The sequence below is a fragment of the Musca autumnalis genome, unplaced genomic scaffold (genome assembly GCF_047663935.1).
Source record: "Musca autumnalis isolate F117 unplaced genomic scaffold, ASM4766393v1 scaffold_3, whole genome shotgun sequence".
Lineage (NCBI taxonomy): Eukaryota > Metazoa > Arthropoda > Insecta > Diptera > Muscidae > Musca > Musca autumnalis.
Genome location: NW_027411866.1, coordinates 117,387,276 through 117,409,557, shown reverse-complemented (window position 1 = coordinate 117,409,557; position 22,282 = coordinate 117,387,276). Strand labels below are relative to the sequence as shown.

Here is a 22,282-nt window from a genome sequence, read left to right as displayed (position 1 = left end):
AAAAATTGGCCTGTGTTAATGAAGACATTCAGAGCAAAGGCGCTAAGCTATCTCAATTTTAATATTTTGAATTTTATTAGTCAAAAGGTTATGAACAGGGGTAGTGGTGTAGGGTATCACATAGTCGGCCCCGACCCGACTATAGCCTTGGCTCACTTGTTAATGTATGTTCAATACAATGTTTCTTTGTGCTATTAGTGATTTATATTACAATGGTAACCGCGCTGAAAACTCGCGAAAAAAGAGAAGGTTTTTGGGGTATTTACTTTAATAAATATTTTTTCTTTCTTGGGACACCCTTATGTTGGACCACGCCAATACGTGGAGATTTTTTCCATGCTGAGAACCAAAAATACATTATTACAGGTAATTCTGCAGAAAAAGGTTACTTAATCTTAAAAGTACCGAAAAATGGATGGAAAACCTATATGGAAGCTGTGGTCAAAAGTGGACCGATATCACATTTCTTTATATGGTGGTGTTCTTAACTCTGAGTTCATTATTTAAACCTATTCGGTTTGAATATTTGGGTTAACATCTGCCGAAATAAATCGAGAAATGAATCATATAGGGAGTATACCAAATTATGGAACAACAATGACAATTGCTCGTGGTGAGTTTAACTATTCAATAAGTACTCCTGGTAGCGGGTTACAGCAAATTCGGTTGAACAATAAGTTGGTAACAGCAAAATAATTTAATTCAGGATGATTCGTTACATGGGAACCACGCGTAACCCTTGACCTAGGACTGTAATATTTTTGTTAGAGTGTTTTCAGGTCCCTAGGACCCATTGATAAACATTTCAGTTTGATATATTATCTAGAAGTATTTTTGTCACACCTTCCAATGTTAGTGTCACCACTGTGCGTTTCTTCCTCCACGTCACACATTATTTAAAAATATTGCTTTCCCATTGTAACTACGCGTTTAATATAATGATGATTTCTTCTAACTTCAATGTCTATCCCTTCAAAACCGGCTATGTGTTGGGTATCTCCTCAAAATAAAAGTTACCACAAGCCTTAAATCAAAAACAACCTTTTATCCATGGTTTATGATTTTTATTTGCTTTTACTTTCAGAAAAACTAGAGAAAATGGTTATTTGTTTTATTGGCTTTCGTCTTTTAAGCTCCGAAAGAATTCTACAAAATCACCCAAACTATTGGCATAATAATCTGGTTGTTTTTCTATAGGCATTTGCATCATATCTTCTATAGTATATGTTCCACTTAGAACAAACAGTGATCGAAAACCATGAGCACATGCATACGCTATATCCGAATCTAAGCTATCGCCAACAAAAAGTGCTCTTTTACGATTTTTAATTTGAAATTCTTCTACCATATAATCGGCCAAGAATTTACTTGGCTTTCCAAATAATTTCATATCCTTGTTGCATAACTTCGTAATTGCTTCGATAAACAGTCCCACACCTAAAACGCTGAAATCATCAGTAATAGGAAAGCGATCATCAACAGCATTAATGTAAACGTCACAATCTTCCTTCAGCAAATACTGTTGGATCAAAGCAAACTCGGCAAATGTCATATTAATATGAATATCAACAACAAAAATGGTAGCCTCTTTTATGGGAGTGAGATATCGAAGTTCTTCGGGTTTAATATTGAAGTGCGGAGTCTAAAGAAATAAATAAATATTATATTTGCTATATCAAATTCAGTTTACAATACTTGCCACATCAACAACTTTAACACCAGTGCTTTTAAGCGAATTCATAAAGTATTCCGATCCTGTGCAATAACACGTCTTCCCGGGATGTTGGGTTTTCATAAATCTGGCAAAAGCTTTATATGGTAATATGAAGTCATCCTGTTGGTAAAAAAATTATATTTTTTTTAAAGTCAAATGATATGAATATAGATTCTAGAAGATACCTCTTTAATGTTATTGACTCCCATATTTTCCAATTTGTCAATATAGTCTCTATCGGTTCGCATTCCATCATTATTGGAAACAAATTTAAATTGTTTTCCAGCAGTTTTCAAAAGATTTATTGCTTCACCCGAATTTGCAATTGGCGATGAAAATGCCCATAGTACACCTGCAAAAAGAATGTAATGAATTTTCTATTTATTTATGAATGCATAATGAAAAAAGCCCCTGAGGATTTGGGAACCAGATGCTTTAATTGCTTCACCCGAATTTGCAATTGGCGATGAAAATGCCCATAGTACACCTGCAAAAAGAATGTAATGAATTTTCTATTTATTTATGAATGCATAATGAAAAAAGCCCCTGAGGATTTGGGAACCAGATGCTTTAAGCATCTGATCTTCAGTTTCATACCGATGAACAACTTACAACTCTGATGAAAGCTTAATTTTTCAACATCAGTCTTATTTGCACTCATTCTTCCACCGAACACAAGGATGAGTAGACCGAAGATATATTTGACGGGCGCTTAGAAAAAAACATGTGAGCAGAGTTCTGCAAATGACAGTTAAATCGTTCTAGGTGATTTTAATGTCACAAATGGAAAGGAGAATAGCTTTGGCCCAAGACCTGAGAAATTCAGTCTCCACAATTAAATATCTGACAGCGGAATTAACATCATAAGGGCAAGTGCCTGTCACTAGATAAAAAAAGAACAAGAAGCCAAATTGATCACTTTGTGATAGATGGAGGACATTCACAGAACATATTGGTGTACGATCGTTTCGAGAGTCAAACATCGACACGGACCACTACTTTGTTCTAGCAAAGTTACGTACCCGATTAAACGTAGCAAACAAACCGCAATCATAACAGATAGCCAAAACATATTCCACTCAATTGGGAGAATAACTTTCTCTTCTACCACAAGCTTCCAGACAAATTTCGTCGGATGGTCAAACTGATAATCACAATTAAGGACAAAGGCCGAACTTTTTAAACCCTCCACCATAAAATATTCTAAAATAAAATGGAATGCTTTCCTGTCAATAAATTTAGGTGGAGAAGTTTTTGGACCACGGATACCCCAAGTGCCTTAACTGAACATAGACCTATGTTGACAATTTATCGTGTAGAAGTTTTGTGTATACATTTTTGGTGGAAGAGCTTTGAGACTACAGAGAACCCCAAATAAAAAATTACGGGTAGTTCAATCCAAAAATCTAGCTAAAACCCTCAAGGTACCGAAAATCGGGAGGTACCGTTATACGGAGGCTATACCAAAACATGAACCCATGTTGACAGTTTTAGTGAAAAAGTTTCGTGACTGCAGGGAACCTCAAGTATCAAATTACGGGAAGTTGAGTGAAAACATGTCGCTAAAACTCTCAAAATACCAAAAATCTGCAGGAACCGTTGTATGGAGACTATACCAAAATATGGGGGCTATACCAAAACATAGACCTATGTCGACATTTTTTATGGAGAAGTTTTGAGACAAATGGAAAACTCAAAGATCAAATAACAGGTAGTTCGGTCAAAAAATGTAGCTGAAATCCTCAAGATACCGAATAATGGGAGGTACAAAAGTAGGGAGGTCAAAAATATGTATCTAAAACCATCAAAATGCCGAAAATCGGAAAGTACAATTTTTGGTGGAGAAGTTTCCAAAACTCAATGGGAACTCCAAATATCAACAAACTGGTAGTTCATTCAAATGTTGAAAATTTGTGATGAAGAAGTTTTACGACCACGCACAGTGCAAAATATGAGCACTTTAGCGGAACTTTACTAATAACTTTTAAAGGAAAAGGTGTAGATTCCTTAAATTTTGCACAAATGTTTCTTATTATAGTGGACAGTGTGGGGCTCAAATTGGGCCATATAGACCCGCGGTTTCCTGTAGCGCTCATGTAACAGTGGCTGACGTCTTTACGTTTTACATTCATTTTTCAATCGATTTTGATGCAAATTGGTATATTGAGTTTTCAGCGGATAGAAAACTTATGTACAAAATATTTTCAATATAGGTTCGCGGTTTGGAATAGCCCCCACATGCCGGGTTCCCTCAAATTGGGTATTTTAAAGATTATAGACAAAAATTGCAGCCGATTTTGATGCAAATGTAAATTTTAAGATGTTAGCGAATAAAAAACCTCCTCACACAAAAGTTGTCAACATAAGTCCACTTCTGGGTGAAGTCCCACAACCATGCACATCTATTAAGGAGTAAAATGTCAATATTTTTTGTTTTCATTTGTATCTATAATGTTTATTGGTCCATTCAGCAGGTCTGTACCATTAATTGTGTTAATAATGTCTTTCAGATCAAGTTCAGGTCTGCACTGCATTAAAATTTTTAACGTATTTTGGTATTTGCACCGCAGCATCTAAAAATGTTGCATTATATGTAAATCACCAACATTTAGAGGTCAAAACTATGAAAAATTGCGAGAGGTTTCTTAATTTTACAAAAAATTATCATTGTTAGAATTAGTGAGTCCATTTCTTCAAAACACAGTCAACAATGGCGTTCATTGTCGCCTTTACCTTCCACTTTTGGAAAATGCAACTGAATGAAATTCCCGAAGTCTTTTTATAAAATCTTGAATATCTCCAAAGACCGCGCGATACCGCAGCAGTTTTATAGCTTTGCGAACAGAGGAGAATCCAATCTTTCAGATTATGTATATCTTAACACTTGAATGTACGGAACTCACTTTTGAAATGTCCACGGATAATAAAAAAATATAATTTTGAAAACTTCAAAAAATCACTTCTTTCCGACTAAAATTGCACGAAAACAATAAGGGTTTTTTGCATTGTTTTAAAGTGTAAAATATCATAATTGTTTGTAAAATATTAAGAAAAATAAATCATGGCATACTGGCTTACCATTTGTCCGCGCCACTCGATTTTTTAATGAATCAAAAATACGTTTCTTACAAAAAAAAAATTATTAAACAAAAGTGCAATTTTAAGTGCATTTTTTAGTCGTTTCGTGGAGTAAACCGGCAAACTGAGTATGGACCATTTGCAGTGGAGTACTTAGCTAACGAATTCAATAAAAGTTTAATTAATTTCATGTACTTTGAAAATCCCTTAAAGTTCCACTAAACTTCCCAAATTTCGCACTGTGCCACGGTGTATTTCATATGTGAAATTAAAACCAGTTGGGTCTGAAACTCCGTGTGGATTTTTTTTTTTTTCTTTTTTTTCTCCCATCGGACGCCTCCCCAGGTGGTGGATAGGGGAAAGCTCATCAGATATGACGGGTACCGCAAAAATAAAATATGTGGGGCGAACCAAAAAATAAAAGGAAAAAGGCAGCGTCTGATCGAGATTCGGCGGCAGCAAACAGCGTCTGTACTCCATTGGAGCGGCTGAATATATAGACGGAAAACTATAAACCCTTCAGAAGGCAACGGGAAACCACTGAAGTAACATCCCTTGAAAATCGTACAACATGAACAATACAACGCAAAATACACGGCCCTCAGTCTCCGGCCAAGAGAGGGTGCTAAGAATCCCCGGAGGTAAAACCAAACAAAAATTAACAATTGGGACATGGAATGTCCGAAGTCTCTATGAAACTGGAAAACTTAAAAACACCATCAGTGAAATGAATCGTCTTAAAATAGACATATTAGGTGTTAGCGAAACATGGTGGAAGGACAGCTGTGACTTTAGAACGGAAAATGTGGCTGTTTACCACTCAGGAAATCAGCACGGCATTCATAGAAATGGAGTATGTATCATTGTAAAAAACCACATAGCCTCATGCATAACTGGATATGTTCCACTGTCAGATAGAGCCATTCTACTTAAAATAATGGCAAAACCAATAAACATCAACATAATACAAATTTATGCTCCCACATGCGATGCAAATGCCAATGACATCGAGGAATTTTATAACAACATTGAGCAACTATTAAGAATGACAAAAAATCATGAAATTAATATTATACTAGGTGACTTTAATGCGAAGGTTGGTAAGGATGAAGTCAAAGACATCACTGGAAAATACGGTCTTGGAAACCGAAACGAAAGAGGAGACCGACTTATACAATTCTGCCAAGAAAATAATATGAAGATTATGAACACATTTTATCGTCTACACCCCAGGAGATTATACACATGGAAATCACCGCAAGATAACCATGGAAATATTGTAAGAAACCAAATAGACTATGTGCTAATAAACAAAAGATACAATTCCTGTGTTACGATGTGTACAACTTATCCAGGTGCTGATATTCCATCAGACCACAATCTACTGGTCTCAAAATTGCGCTTCAAACTGTCCCTAACACGGAAAAAGAAATCCCAGCCGAGAATCGATATCGGAAAACTTACCGATCCTATCATAAGGGATGAACTGCAACATCAAATAAACACAGAACTAGGAAATATCAATGAAGACAATTTGGATTTATTGTGGAACAACCTAAAAACTATTATAAATACAGTTACTAAGAGCACACTAGGAAACCGATCAATGGCAAGAACTGAAGACTGGATAACAGTCGAAATTCGAGAACTTTGGGAAGAAAGAAGTAAGCATAAAAATAAAAATTATGAAAAATACTGGGAAATAAACAAGGAAATAAGATCGGCAATCCGCGCAGCAAAAAATGACCAACTAAATAGAAAATGTCAAGAAATCGAATATCTGCAATCCATACATGACGACTTTAACCTACACAAAAAGTTAAAGGAATCTGTTGGGACGTATGGAAGAAAGTCTAACGCTGTCATATTTAATGATAAAAACGAAGCAGTATTTGATATAGAGGGTAGAAAGACCATATGGAAAGATTACATAGAAAAACTTTTCACGGATGACCAACGAGCACCTATTGAGAATAATATAAACAATTCTTTAACAGGATCACCAATAACACGATTAGAATTAGAACGTGCCATACAAACCCTAAAAGATAAAAAGGCTACAGGTCCAGATGAAATACCATCTGAAGTTTTAAAACTAATAGATACCAGCAATATCGAACTCCTCATCACTCTTTTCAACCATGTATACGACACTGGTCAATACCCAGCAGATTGGCTCAAATCTACTTTCATCGCCATACCCAAGAAAAACTGTGCCAAACGTTGTTGTGAATTCAGATTAATAAGTCTAATGAGTCACGTACTGAAAATATTTCTAAAAATTATTCATCAACGCATATATAGCAAATGCGAAAATGCTATGGGGAAAACACAGTTTGGGTTTAAGGAAGGGATGGGTACCCGAGAAGCTCTATTCTGTTTGCAGATTTTAATTCAGAACTGCCGAGAAGCCCAAAAAGATGTTTTCATCTGTTTCATTGATTATGACAAAGCATTCGATACGGTTAAACACGATAAATTAATGGATATTTTGGCATCAATTGGAGTACAAGGAAAAGAATTACGCTGCATCAAAAATTTGTATTGGAATCAAAAAGCACGAATCGACGTCAGTGGTGAACAGACTGAAGAAATTGTTATTTCAAAAGGAGTTAGGCAGGGGTGCATACTTTCCCCATTACTATTCAACGTGTACTCAGAAAAAAATATTTCAAGAAGCGTTAGGTGGAGAAAACATTGGAATAAAAATTAATGGACAATATGTGAATAATATAAGATATGCGGACGACACCACATTACTAGCTGGGAGCATATCAGGTCTACAGAAACTTGTAGAAAAGCTGGCATTCATAAGTGAAAAGTTTGGGTTAAAAATTAATATGAAAAAAACTAAATATATGATCGTAAGCAGAAAGAACGAACATCGAAATGCGAAGCTTACTATACAGAATACCGAGATCGAGAGGGTACACACATTTAAATATCTGGGAGTTCTAATAAATGACCGGTGGGACTACTCCAAAGAAATTACCAGCCGAATAGAAATAGCGAGAGATGCGTTTTTCAAATACAAAAAAGTATTAGCAAGCCACGAAATAAATGTAACAACAAAAATAAGGTTTATCAAATGCTATGTTTGGTCAGTCCTCTTATATGCTGCCGAAGTCTGGACACTTAAAAATTCCGATGAAAGGAAATTGGCAGCTTTTGAAATGTGGACATTCCGCCGAGTACTGAAAATACCCTGGACATCAAAAATAACAAATGACGAAGTACTTAGAAGGATGCATGTGAACCGACAACTAATCTCAACAATTAAAAAGCGCAAAATATCTTACCTTGGACACATATTACGGAATAACAAATACAAAACACTACAAACAATACTTAAGGCAAAAATTGAAGGAAAACGTGGAAGAGGTAGGAGAGAAACAACGTGGCTCAAAAATATCCTGACATGGACTGGCTATAATGATGAATACACACTTTTACATGCCGCTAAGAACAGGGAGCTGAACATCATTGTTTAACAACAAATAATTATAAATATGTATTTAATATTATGCATATATGTAGCATTGAAATATTATTGTACGATCACCAATATCCGAATAACGGATGAGTAAATAAAGAAGAAGGGTCTGAAATGTATCTAAAAACGTAAAAATGCCTAAAATCGGGCGGTACCGTTATATGGCGGCTATAAGATAACATGGACAGATATAGCCCATCTGCGAATATGACCTGCGTATAGATTAAGGTCGCAACTTTCCAAAATCTAAGCGTCCTACCTCAATCAAGAGTGATTATAATTATGGGGTCGCAAATTATTATTTCAATGTATTACAAACGGAAAAACATACTATGGTAAAGGGTATCAAAAGTGGGAGTGATAAAAAACTCGAGATGCACTGGAGCCAAAATGAAGTCCGGAAATTCTACTAAAGACTGGAACATTAAACTGATGGGACAGGCACATTCTGAGACGAGCAAATAAATTGGGTTACAGATAATGTGCTCAGGATATGGAAAGCCTGTCTCCCGGCCAAGATGAGGCAAAGACAGCAATAAACTGACTTAAGAAGAATAAGGCCGCAGGAGTCGATGGCATCAGCTAGTTAGCACCTATGGGAGGAGGAAAGCGTCCCATTGACAAAAAATGAGATACGACAATATGCTCAAAATATATTTTACGGCAAATCCTGGAAAAGACGCAACAGATGCAGATCGACACTTACCAGTTTCCAGTTTTTTCCAGTTTTCAAGGTGCTATTTATTTATTCCATTTTATTTCAAACAAAGGATACATAATAGCTAATGTATTTTATTCTAACAATAAGTAAACATTCTATTGAATTTAATTCTTAGAGATTTCGGATATGCTAGCATGTCTTTCAATACATTGTTTGTTTAACACAAATTCTTAAATCATACAAGTAATAATATAATAATTGTTCCACAAACATCCCAGATGGGACAAGGGAGACTTCTCTCATATCAATGAGTGCACGCCGATTCATATTAGCTCAATGATATGGGATCTACTTTTTATTGCCGAGTCCGAACGGCGTGTCTTACGAAACCACTTGTAGAGAAGTTTTTCATGGCTTAAATACTCAGGAAATGTCGCCAGCATTACTGAGGGGGAATTTTGCCACTGTTGAAAATTTGATGTAGCTTGGCCTAGGATTCGAACCGCAGACCTTCTGAGTGCAAGGCGGACGTGCTAACCATTGCACCACGGTGGCCCCCAAAAAATCATACAAGTAATGCTCGAAAAATTCGAATTAGAAAAAACGGGCCAATATCGGAAATATTGAAAATATTGCTTCCATACCAATTTTATATAACTTATGATCTAAACTTATATACTAACTATTTACAATATATGGTAAATTTCAAATTTCCTTTACAATTACATAGAAAAAAATTAAAAACTTTTTTGGCGAGCACATCCGCCATTTTTGGTACATGAGTTAAGAAAAAAATCGTGGTTTCAAATCTGTTCGCGTTCACAAAATTGGATGCTGCACTCAAAAGTTATATGCGGTTTTACTCTCTTGTAAAGAAAAAATATTTAAAAATTCCTATTGAGTTGTAATAAGAACATGTATATATGAATCGTTAGCAGAATGTGATATCTATCCGTAGATGCTAAAATAGTTGCTAAATTTATTTTTATTTTCGCGGTAAATCAAAAAATATTGAAGAAATCTTGGAATAAATTTTATTTATTCTAAATAAAAGTCCAAAAAATCTCTAAAAAAATAATTTAAAAATACGTACAGAATCTAGACAATGCCTAGAAAAATGTGAGACCAAAATTATAAAGATCGCGTTTATAACTTGCATATTACAGCAACAACAAAGAACGGAAACTTATTGTTGGAAATTATTTCAAAAATATATTTTTGGTTAAATACGAAAAATTTGAAAAATAAATGTTGGGAGTTATTCTATTATTTCGCTAAATTTCGATCCAAATCCTGAAGTATTTTGCTTAAACTTCTACGAGAAAAGTAATTAGTCATCGTGAAAGTATATTTGCTTTCTGTGATAAGCAATAGAAATAAGAAGTAGAGAGTAATATTGAAATTACAACCAAAGAAAAAACACAAAAATTAAAAGGCGAGTAATTCGCGAATCCGTTGAAATCAGTTGGGGTACATGTGCTTTTCGGATACAGGGAGTCCATGTCTATCAATATGCATGGATTTTCCCATGTTTCATTCAGCGGCCAAAGTGTGCCATCAGTTGCATCTTACTATTCAAAAAACCTTCAAGTGGGCAAAAATTACGCGATGTGCATATGATTATAAGGTGCATCCGGTTTCAATGGTCCCCTATTAAAAATACGTCAATATAAATTATTTTAGACAGATTCGTCAAGAACTGCGGATGTGCCACCACATTCTATTTTGGGATAAATAGGAATATTACTCCCGAATCTTTGTAATTTGTGACACACCTTTTTGGCAAATATAATAATCGCGTATAAAGGATTACATTTATGTAAAAATAATCAAAGAAAATCGCGGTTCAATTCGCGGAATTGTCAAAATATATTTTTGCAGATTTTCCTACTTTCAAGGTATCTATATCCGGCGTTTTAGTGGATGGATTTGATCGCGGAAGAGCTCATTAGATCCGGCACGTAAAGAAACTAAAATCACGCGGGGTTCAGGGGTACCTGTACGACAGTTGTAAATTTTAAAGCCAAAAAATAGGTTTTTTCAGAAAATTTACGGACCAAATTTTCGCCTTTGGACTTCTATTACTAGGAAGCTGTACGGAGCACACTCATGAGATATACATCGAACGACGTGGAATCGCGAGTTCTACAATCCTATAAACTAGTTTCGATTATTATCTAGTTGCACCATCTAATTATAAGAAAAATTCGAAAAACACTGAAATCAAAACTTCAAAATGTCAGCATCGATTTTAGGGGGATACAGTGTATATATCGAAAAGTCATACACTAGAACCATATTGCATAAGGGGTATTCTTTAGTTCTTTCTCTGAGCATAGGTTTGAATTTTCCGTGGTTTGGCCAGAAATCAAGAAAGAACACAAAAAAACTTGTAAACTTCAACACATTTTTCCCATTTTTTTATATTACCACCAGCGCAGCTTCCACGAAAATTATTTGTTATGGTCCATATTATGAGATCGTAGCTAAAACACTTCAATATATATAAATGTATTCATATTTTATAAAATATTTTAACAGTTCGCGACTTATTAAATGGTGAACCTCAACTTCAACGATTGTAAAACTTTTTTGAATATTACCATATACAGACAATTTTACTGAGCTGTATTATAAACTAAATCAGCATCACAGTCAAACCTTTGGTACCTACTATGATAATACATGAAAAAGCAATCCCTCTTCGCGTAGCTTCAAATAAGCTGCAGGAAGCATGTGCTTCCTGGCGAGAAGGATTGTTATTTCCTCATCGAGATCGAGGATATCTTTTATCATTCTATAATCTATGTGTTGTGATGATTCCAAGAACTTGAGAGCTCCTTTCATCATGAACACATCGATTCGATCAAATTTTATAGAAGCGTATGTGCTTATATTGTGTGGCCTTCTAGGGATACCATAGGTTCCTACCATACGATTTAACCCCAATGCTGACGATAGTATCGTTCTCTCCCATATTCTAACTCTTTCCATTAGGGAAGGTAATATATCAGCCCACGCAATGAATGAGTATGTCACTATTGGTCTAATAATTTGCTGTTATATAAGTAATTTTACTTCTTTGGTAAGACCACCTCTCATTGCAAATAAGCGCTGATAAGCAAAGTAGATCTTTTTGGTTTTTGCACAGAATGAAGTCGACTTGGGTGAAAAAGTCTCCTTATATTATGACAATAATCTCTTCGGGAATTACCTGTAAGGACAACTGCCAAACATTTGTCTAAGTTGAGTTTTAGACCCCACTTAATAAAATAATCATTCAGTTATTCATATATCTGTTCAGCCTCGTTTCTAGAGGTGACCCATACTTTTCCTACATGGCTAAGAGGATGTCATCAGCGAACATCAGTAGCAACCAGTGTTCGAAAAGAAACAGTACACTAAAATAACGTACCGCTCCAGGTACGGTATCACTAAAAAATATTTTAGTGTACCGTACCGGAGCACAACCACTAAAAAATATTTTAGCGTACCGTACCGGAGCACAACGAAAATCGTAGTGAACTGCAGTCGGTACACTAAAAAATCGTAGCGAACCGCAGTCGGTACACTAAAATATCGTAGTGTACCACTGGTCGGTTCACTAAAAAAATAACGTACCGGCAATGTGCCACACACGTGTTTTTTTTATTTATAAGGAAATATGAATTGTTATATGCTTTTTTGGCAAAGAAGGATAGTATAATATATAAAATTCAATATTGTATAAATGAATTACATTTTAATCGTTTATAAATATTGAGATAATGACTGGAAAATATAATGTTGTTTACCACTTAGGCGCTTAGACATTTATGATATCCAAAAAGGGTGAAAAATCGTGAATTATAAAATCATTTACATGAATGAGTAAAGAATAATTTTACTATTTTGGTGTCATTAGCATTTTTTGGAAAAAGATTATTCAGACAAATGTAATATTTGCTATACAATCCACATTAATATTACCTGTACCAAAAAAAAAAAAAAAATGCCCATCTATTTTGTTTGTAGTGAACAGTATTCGCTAAAGGTGATCGCTCATCGCTAAGGGTTTTTCCAAGCTATTTTTATTTACACATTTAAAAGTATTTGCAGCCAAATTAAAAAATTTAATACGATTTTTTCAATATGGAATGTATTCATCATAACACCAGTATGAGGTTTCTAATTGACGTCATAAGGATGTTTATTTTCGACAAAAGTACCCTCGTGCGAAATTATTATTGGTGGCACCAATAACAGAATATCTATTCATAGTAAGGTAATGTGGACGACCAACGAGAATTTTGCCTGTTACGTTTTGGTACCACTGAAAAAGTCGAAGCAATAAAAATTCGTAGTTCGTATTGTTGGAACAATGAAAATAATATATGTACATATGTATCTGTAATGTACCATACATGTGTTTTTATGAATTATAAGAAAATGTAAAATGTTTATTATTTTATTATGGAAGACTATATAAATTGACCCCATAATTGTGTTATATACATAAATATGTATGTATATCCAAAATATTTGTATAAAGTAATAAAGCACGTGTTGGTGTCACATTGATGTTTTTGGGCCAAACGAACAGTGGAAAAAATACGGATAATGTGCGCCAAAACTGAAAAAATCGCATACGCCATTTAAAAATTATTGGTGCGGTATTGATCTAAGGTGTCCACAGAATCTAGCGACAGTTAAAATAATTTGTTTTACATCAGCCAAAGCGGAATATCGGTTAATTTCTTGTTCACAATTTATGGACTGGTTTTTATAATATATTTTAGTAGTAAATATTCTTTCATCGTATGCAGTCTTCCTACAAAGTAATTTTAAAGCTTTATTGTATTTTACATTTCGTGAAGACAGATGAGTAAAAAATATTTTATATAATATGTTATTTATTGTAACTCGGATTTTACACCAGTGTTCGGAAACAAACAGTACCTTATCATAAGGTACCGTACATGTACACAAACACTAAAAAAAATTATAAAGTTTATGTACACTTACACAAACATTAAAAATCCATTTTAGTGTTTGTGTACGTGTACCCAACGAGATTCGAAAAGTTCGTCAAACACACATGTTTGGTAGGCAACCTCCATCGTAATGTAACAACCACGTACCCAACCGAAAAGGTTGCGTACATCAGCGCGTACATTAAAAAACCACGTAGAGTACACCATAATGTACCTTTAGCAAGAAAGTGTTGGTAGGGTACAATTACATTTGTTTGGTTAATAAGGTATTAAAAATATTAACTTTAATTTTTGTGGAATATATACAAATGAAATACAAGTAAATATAAATGAATATGTATCTTCAATTAATTAGGACTAAACATGTCATTATTTAAATGTCATAAATACTTATGCAAGAAGTTAGGAATGCCTAAACAAAACTCTCTCATCGAATATCTAAAATCTTGACATTTTTCAAAAGGGTTGCTATAGGGCTGTAGTTTAAAGGTAGAATTATCGGAATTTTGGTTTTGATAAGTTAGAAAGTCAGAATTAGGTAGAAATATTATTTCTCGCACAACAAAACCATAAAGTACCTTTCACTTCTTTTTGACATCATAAAAATTATGAGTTAAAAAATTGTAAACCACAATATTGGTTTTTACCTTTCTTGTGTATTGTAATAAATTATAACCATTACCACATGAATGATCTAGTTTTTGAGTTTGTTACACTCGTAGTCTTATTGTATAATTTATGGAAATTTCGCGAAAACCCTTTGGAACAGTTGCAGGTAATTAATTTTTTAAGAAAATTCATTTTTTGCAAACAATACATATATGCAAAAGAACCCCGCAAATTCTATTTACAAGTAGTTCATTTTTAAACGTTAAGTGAAAATAATTATAAAAATGCCAAGACCAAAAAATATTGTTCTTCGTGATATATTCAGTACAAACGAATCAAATAAAACAGTGTGTAATTTACAAAATTTCGTCAACAATGTTTTAAATTGGCATTTCGCAAATTTATAGCGACATTTGTAAATGTGCATCCCGATTTGTATGCGAACTATATTGATCAAAAGCGGGAAAACGTAAAAGAAAAAAAGTGACATCAAAGTAATATTAAAAAAAGTGGGAATCCAAAAAACACTGAAACAGCATTGGTGGAACTGTTTACAAAAAATGGACGTCCTTTACATATGGACGAAGAGAAAGCCTTCAAAGTTCTTATAGAACCTGTTTTAAGTGTACTCGGGATAACGGTAAATGAACATAACGTCCGATTTATAGGTTTCTCAAAAAATATTAAAACGGAAATCTCAAACGATCTTAAAGGGATATTATTTTCCCTTAAGATGGATGTCGCAACAAGGCTGGACTTAAGTATGCTGTTCAATACATTAAACATGGTAAAATCGCTGTTAAAACGTTGGCTATAAAGGAACTTAGATCAAGTCACACTTCTGAATATTTAAAAACAGTTATATTGGATGTTCTAAAGGAATATGATGTTGATTTACGTAATATTTTAACGATTACAACCGACAACTATGCTCAAAACTGTACGAATCCTGATGCAATTGTCGATAGATAATGATGCCGTGGATTTCGAAGAAGGTGAAGATTATATTGATTGCCGAATAGCTATTGACACAATTGAATCAATTGATTTTAACATCTCATCGAACACAATTACTAGCATTCTTTGTGGTGCTCACACTCTCCAACTGTGTGTAAACGATGTTCTGAAACAGTCGGCAATAAAAGACAATGTCGATAAGATACGATTCGTGGTAAAAAAAAAAACTTAGAAGTAAAATGATTTTAAATTTTCTAAGAAGTGAACTCTACAAAAAACCTATCATTGATTGTGCAACACGTTGGAATTCAACATATAAAATGATTGAAAGAATCCTTGAAATGAAGGATATTATAAAAACATTAAGCAAGGATTATCCTGATTTATTTCTTGAATCTGAAGGATGGTCTTTCGCAACTGAATTCTTGGCACTATTTAAACCTATTTACAATGCTACCATTAAGTTACAAAGCGAACAGTTGTGCTATAGTGAACTGCAGAGATCAGCAATGAGTTACTTGTCCCCGTAAGCCAATTGTGCACGCACAAGTTTTTTGGGCCTTTTGCTTTTTTAATGCGTGTGTTTTCTTGCACTCTGTATTTTTTCCACCACCACCAAAAATACTTGCGACGCATCAAGACCGTTGCTTGTGCGTAATAAGTAAAACAAGTATTCATCATATTTTGCACTATTACAAAACTCGCAATCGTAGATAGTTTGCCAAGTGACTTATCAAGTGGAAGCACACACACAACATTACAAAAAATAAACATTTCTAATTTTATTTTTTGTTGTTTCGTTTGTGTGTGATTTTCTTTAATTGCTTGGAATGTTATGCGTGCTTTTGAATGCTCTTCTAACCTTTGAAAATCAGTGTTAGAAAATTATTTTTGCTCTCACTCTCTCGGAGAACATAAGACAAACGGTTGAATTACAAGGGTTGAAAACAACACTTGATGTGCGATGAGCAAGAAAGTAAAACAGAAAATGTAATTGCGTATTTAAAACTACTTGGCAAAGCATACGTAAGTGTCAAAAAATATCCATTTTTAAATAACTTATTTTTTGAGTGGCTAGCCACACTCGTACATATTTTGAGAATGGCAAGCAACACTTGCATTTATTTTTTAGAGTAGCAAGCCGCACATACGCTTGTTTTTTTGCATGTGGCTTATGAGTGTCAAAATCAGCTACTTACGCAGTTCTCTGGTGAACTGTACATTATTGTTATGGATATAACATTTCAAATTGACGCTTTACCGGATAGCAACATTAAAACCCTTCTCAAGGAGTCCTTGAAGATAAGAAAGGATAAACTTTTAGAAAATGAACTGTTTAACGCAGCTGTGTTCTTGGATCCACGAATCAAAGTATGCTTAACGTGCGAACAAAAACAAAGGGCGAAGAACTACATACTATCGTTATATAAACGCATGAACTCAACAGAAGGTATGTTTGCTTAAGTAAACCAAAACAATGCATATTTATTTATATTAGTCATCTTTTATGTTTCGGAACACAATACAAACCACCCAATATCTCCATCCAAAAACGCCATCACCGAGCAGACCACATGCAGCCAAATCTTTTTCCGATTATCTGCAAATGATAGATCCTACCACAGAAATTCCGAGTTCATCTAAATTACACAATTTAGAAGCTGATTTTGCCACTTATGAGCGGCAATCAAGATTGCCACTAAACGAAAATATAATAGCATTTTGGTACTCTCAGAAAACCATTATTGGTGAGATTGCAAATATTGTACAGGCAATACCGTCAACCCAAGTAAGCGTGGAACGCTTATTTTCTCCTATGAAATACATATTATCTGATCAGCGCAACCGCATGTCAATGGGGATTTCAATTATGAAAGTTGAGCTTTCTCCTGTTAAATTCTATTTTCTTTATCATTTTATATAATCTGTTACATATGTTTTCACATGTTAATCTTTTATATATTCGTTAATTTTTTATAAAATAAATAAATGTTTTTATATTTACTGGTTAAATATAAATATATATACTTTTGTATTTTTATACGATATTCACTCTTATTTTTATGGTTGTATTTTTCATCATGCCATTCATATTTAATATTTCTTTATAAACATCACTTAGGTGTACGCAACCTCTTTATAAACATCACCCAGGTGTACGCAACCTCTATTTGTTTTTAGGGTACATAATGATGTACGCTACGTGGTTTTTTAATGTACACGCAACATTTATAATGTACGTACCCAACCATTTTGGTTGGGTACGTGGTTGTTACTTTACAATGGTGGTTGCGTACCAAACATGTACGCTACGATTATCGTTGGGTACATGTACACAAACGCTAAAATTTTTTTTAAAGTTTGTGTACATGTACGTTACCTTATCGTAGTGTAACTTTTCATGCTAGGTACGCTACAAAACGTTATTGTACGGTATGTTAATGTAAGTTTTCGAACGCTGTTTTACACATATGTAAATCACGTGGCTTCCGCTTTTCTTTCAAATTGTGTACTTTGTTAAAGCTATTTAGTAGGGAGTGTCGCAGGATGGCGCGTAGATTTTTTATTTTTAGTACATATAGTTCTTACCAAACTTGTAAAGTTTCAGCTGCAACAAACTACAACAAAATATTTTGTATTTGTTTTTATTATAATTTTCTATCTAAAATTAGCGAAATTCGGGCGGTACCTTTCTATGGGGGCCATATCAAAACGTGAACCTGTGCAGACAATTCTCCGTCGGAATATTTTATACTCCCAACGTAGACTAAATGCCAAGTTTCAACTAATTCGGTTGGATAACGTGGCTATATCCTTCAAAATAAAAGATATAATAATAAATGAAGTACACTTGTCAATCTAGAGCTGTTCTTATCCAAATTATGGGCAAACATACAATATACATAACATCGACTTTTATTTTTGGCGCGCTGAATCGGTACTTTTTTCACTGTGAAACGTAAACGTAGTCTACCAGCATGAATTATCACTACGAAGAAGCCCTCTAAAGTTTGAGTTTTTGAGGCATTATTCTCATATTCTTACCATTTTGTTTTGTTACCTATTACAAACGGATTTTATGTTTTATGCAATTTTATTTTAATTGATTCAAACATATCAACATTAAAACTTCTACAGAATAAATTTAAAATATATTAGATGGAGACTCAATCTTTAGTGATCCGACTGTGGCTGTTTTGTTTGTTCATGTGGATTGGACAACAAACATAACCTTTTTTATGAATTTACTTTTGCCGCAAATAAACATCCTTATGACACCAACATATTAACGTTATTCTTTTCCATTCATATAAATGGTTCTACGACACATGCATTATCACCCCTTTTTACTTGTAAAAACTGTCTAATTATTTAACTAGGGAACAAATAATAATTAAAAAACAGTGTTTTAATGTGTACATTGACTATAAGGACTCTAATGAGTCCATAATAAAATTTTCTCAAAGCGAGTAAATAGAAATACATACATACATTAATAATATGGGTTTTAAACCTATTGCTATAATAAAGGGTGGTTCACTTAAAACTTTTTATAGAATTAATTAAAATATGTATTGGTTGGAAATTTTAGCTATTTTCATATTTTACTCTAATTTTCTCAAAATTCGTATACCGACGGAATTTACCACATTCGTGCTATTAATTTATATAATCTTGAATTTTAGTTACTATTCTTGCCCTTATTCTCAAAAACATCAAACATATAATTTTTCATCACAATTTACAAAACACACATGTACGGTACATGACCGGTACGTTATGTTTTAGTGAACCGACCAGTGGTACACTACGATAATCGTACTGTACCGCAGTCGGTTCACTAAAAAATCGTAGCGTACCGCAGTCGGTACACTAAAAATCGTTGTGTACCGCAGTCGGTACAGTAAGATTTTCGTTGTGCTCCGGTACAGTATCACTAAAATATTTTTTAGCGTTTGTGTACCGGTACGGTGCATTATCGTAGCGTACCTATCCACCTTGGTACGGTACAGAACGGTACGGTACGATACCATAGTGTTTATTTTCGAACACTGGTAGCAACCCACCTCCCGTGGACCAGGAATATCGCTCATGAAAAAGTTGTACAGGATCGGTCCCAGAAGAGAACCCTGAGGAACTCCCGTAGAGATACGGTGCTTTCCAGATAACTTTTCACACGCGAACCCTAAATACCCTAACTTCTAGGAAGCTGGCTACCAATCTGCACGTCTGCGCATCAAAACCAAAGGATTGTATTATTGCCATACAGTGTCGAACGCTTTAGCGAAATCGAGACTAACGGCGATAGCGCCTACCCCTTTTTTAAACCCATTCGCTACAAAATTAGTGAATGCCGCTAATGCGCGTGTAGCCGAATGTTTTTGTCTAAAGCCGAATTGGCAACCCCTTAGAATAACATTTTCAAAAAGATTTCCAAAAGAAATAACAAAGATATAGGTCAATATTTCCCACATATCTTAAGGCCTGCCCCCGGCTTCGGGATGGGCACTACCATCGCCTCTTTCAATGCTGAGGTATCCGAGATTTAGGCAGTGATTTATTATCATAGCCAAAAATATCGAAATAATATCACCCACATTTTTATGGGCAACATAGGGAACCCTGTTTATACCCTGCAAACAAAAGAGTTATCTTCTTATCTCCATTTCTTGGGTGCCACCGTGGTGCAATGGCGTGCACACTCGCCTTGCACGTGGAAGTTCGTGGGTTCGATTCCTAGACCAGGGAACATCAAATTTTCAACGGTGGCACAATACCCCTCAGTAATGTTGGCAACGTTTCCTGAGTATTCAGCCATGTAAAACTTCTCTACGAGTGGTGTCTTAAGACACGATGTTCGAAATCGTCAATAAACAGTAGGTCCCTTATCATTGAGCTAACATGAATCGGGGTGCACTCATTGATATAAGAGAAGTCCCCTTGTCCCGTATGGGATGTTTGTGGAACAATTATTATTATACATTATCTCCATTTTTTGTGGATTCTACAGTGATTACCACAGAAAAAAAATTTAAAATGGTCCGAGAGGAGCTCCTAAACTTCACTTTCTCCAAATTTTGTATGGAAGGTACTCGAAGCAGTAGATCTATATAGCCCATATTCGAACCCGGTTCGGACCACTTTGAACTATTTTGAACTTTTGTAGGGGAGGTAAGTGAAGGAGTGGACCAAACTTGAACTTAGTTTGGGTAAAATATTACGAAGTTCAAAATTTATTAATAACTCGAATCGGTTGAACCGTTCGAGAGTTATCGGGCGCACAAGCCAACCAGGCAGACGGACAGAGCTAAATCGACTCTGAATTGTCTGAAACGAATTTCCTCCAAACTTACTTGGTGTCTAAAACCGGTTTTTCGATTAGGCACATATTTGGTCGTATCAAAGAGTATAAACCCTCCTTGGCCAAAGGTTGGGGTATAAAAATACCAATACTTCGAGGTATTGCATTGCTTTTTACCAAAGGTGGTACACAAACTTCAAATGTAGTTATTTGCAAGCAAACCATAACGATAAAGGAACCCACCTTTATGTATGTTCGACAGCAGTTGTACTTTTTTAAATGAAATGTCACGATTATAACACATTTTAAACAATATTATATTGTCTTCATGTACTGGAACACTATATCGTCACCATAAATGCCAAAAGTCGTAACTAAAAAAAACTAATTTTACTGGAGAAGCAAAAAACTTTATAAAAAGAAAAACTGTTTTATGAAAGCGAGTATATGGGATATTATCAATCATATACGAATTGGAGTAAGTAATGAAACCAAAACAGCGGAAACGCTTGGTTTTGGGATCCGTCTCTACAACAAAATCTGCAATGTTATCCCATTTTCTTCAAGAGCATGTATTTTAGTCTTATGTATTAGATTCAATCAAAAAACTAATTTTGACTTTTTTGGAGATACGTCTTCGGGCAGTTATGGTGACAATTTATGACATCACTTGCATTCGTTTATATGAACTCATTTTGACATATTCATTTTTGTTCATAACAAGTTTTAGAATTTGACCATGTTCAAATTAATATACTTTAATTACATTATCGCATTATTTAAGCACATACCATCACAATCGGATAACACAATATCAAATGATTCCAGAAAATCTTGCTTTTCCTTTTTTGTTAATTCCAATAAATGTTTGGGATTCTTTTTAACACTATTACTAATTTGATCCATTGCAGTTTCTTTTTCTCTCACTTTTGAATGTTATACCTATTCAGTGCACCTTTAAGTTGTTAACTGAACCAAAATAACCAAAAAAAATAATTTCGTCTGTGTCTATATGAATATTCGGGTATTTGAGATTTGTGTGAATGTTGGAGCACACAATAAAGAAAGTCAGAGATAAGAATTGGATTTTGTCGACATTATAAACATATGTTCTCATAAACTTTATAAACAAATAATAAAACAGTGAAAAAAACTTGTTTTAATATTTTGATAGATAAACATACGTGCATATAGTGCTGTTCGAAACATTTGCAACAGAAATGCGTTTTTTAGATTTTATAGGTACGAAACGAAAACAAAGACATAAATACAACAAGATAAGACATTTTTTATACCCTCAGCCTTTAGGCTTTCATACGGGCAAAATGTGCCTCATCGAAATAATGGTTTTAGACCCCAAGTATGTTTGGACGAAATGTGTTTCAGACAATTTGGAGTCGATTGAGCAATGTCCGTCCGTCTGTCTGTCTGTCTGGCTGGAGCGCACAATAACTCTCGAACGGATGAACCGATTCGGTTCAAATTTTGGCTTTCG

At 34.5% G+C, this 22,282-nt stretch overlaps 1 protein-coding gene across 1 annotated transcript; it reads right to left on the bottom strand.

The window, feature by feature from the left end:
• Positions 1-1,042: 1,042 nt before the first annotated feature.
• Positions 1,043-21,758, bottom strand: LOC141399994 (uncharacterized). Its single transcript, XM_073979385.1, has 4 exons — positions 21,579-21,758; positions 1,900-2,066; positions 1,700-1,834; positions 1,043-1,642 (listed from the first exon to the last, which is right to left on the bottom strand). The coding sequence occupies exons 1-4, from the start codon at positions 21,691-21,693 to the stop codon at positions 1,112-1,114; spliced, it is 948 nt and encodes a 315-aa protein (XP_073835486.1). The 5' UTR covers positions 21,694-21,758; the 3' UTR covers positions 1,043-1,111.
• Between the last annotated feature and the right edge of the window lie 524 nt (positions 21,759-22,282).

Excerpts from the sequence above, each read along its gene's own strand:
- LOC141399994 (XM_073979385.1), bottom strand. The coding sequence starts at position 21,693 with ATGGATCAAATTAGTAATAGTGTTAAAAAGAATCCCAAACATTTATTG. Across the intron at positions 2,067-21,578 it reads TGTGTTATCCGATTGTGATG|GTGTACTATGGGCATTTTCA; the intron begins GTATGTGCTTAA and ends TTCTTTTTGCAG. Across the intron at positions 1,835-1,899 it reads GAGTCAATAACATTAAAGAG|GATGACTTCATATTACCATA; the intron begins GTATCTTCTAGA and ends TTTTACCAACAG.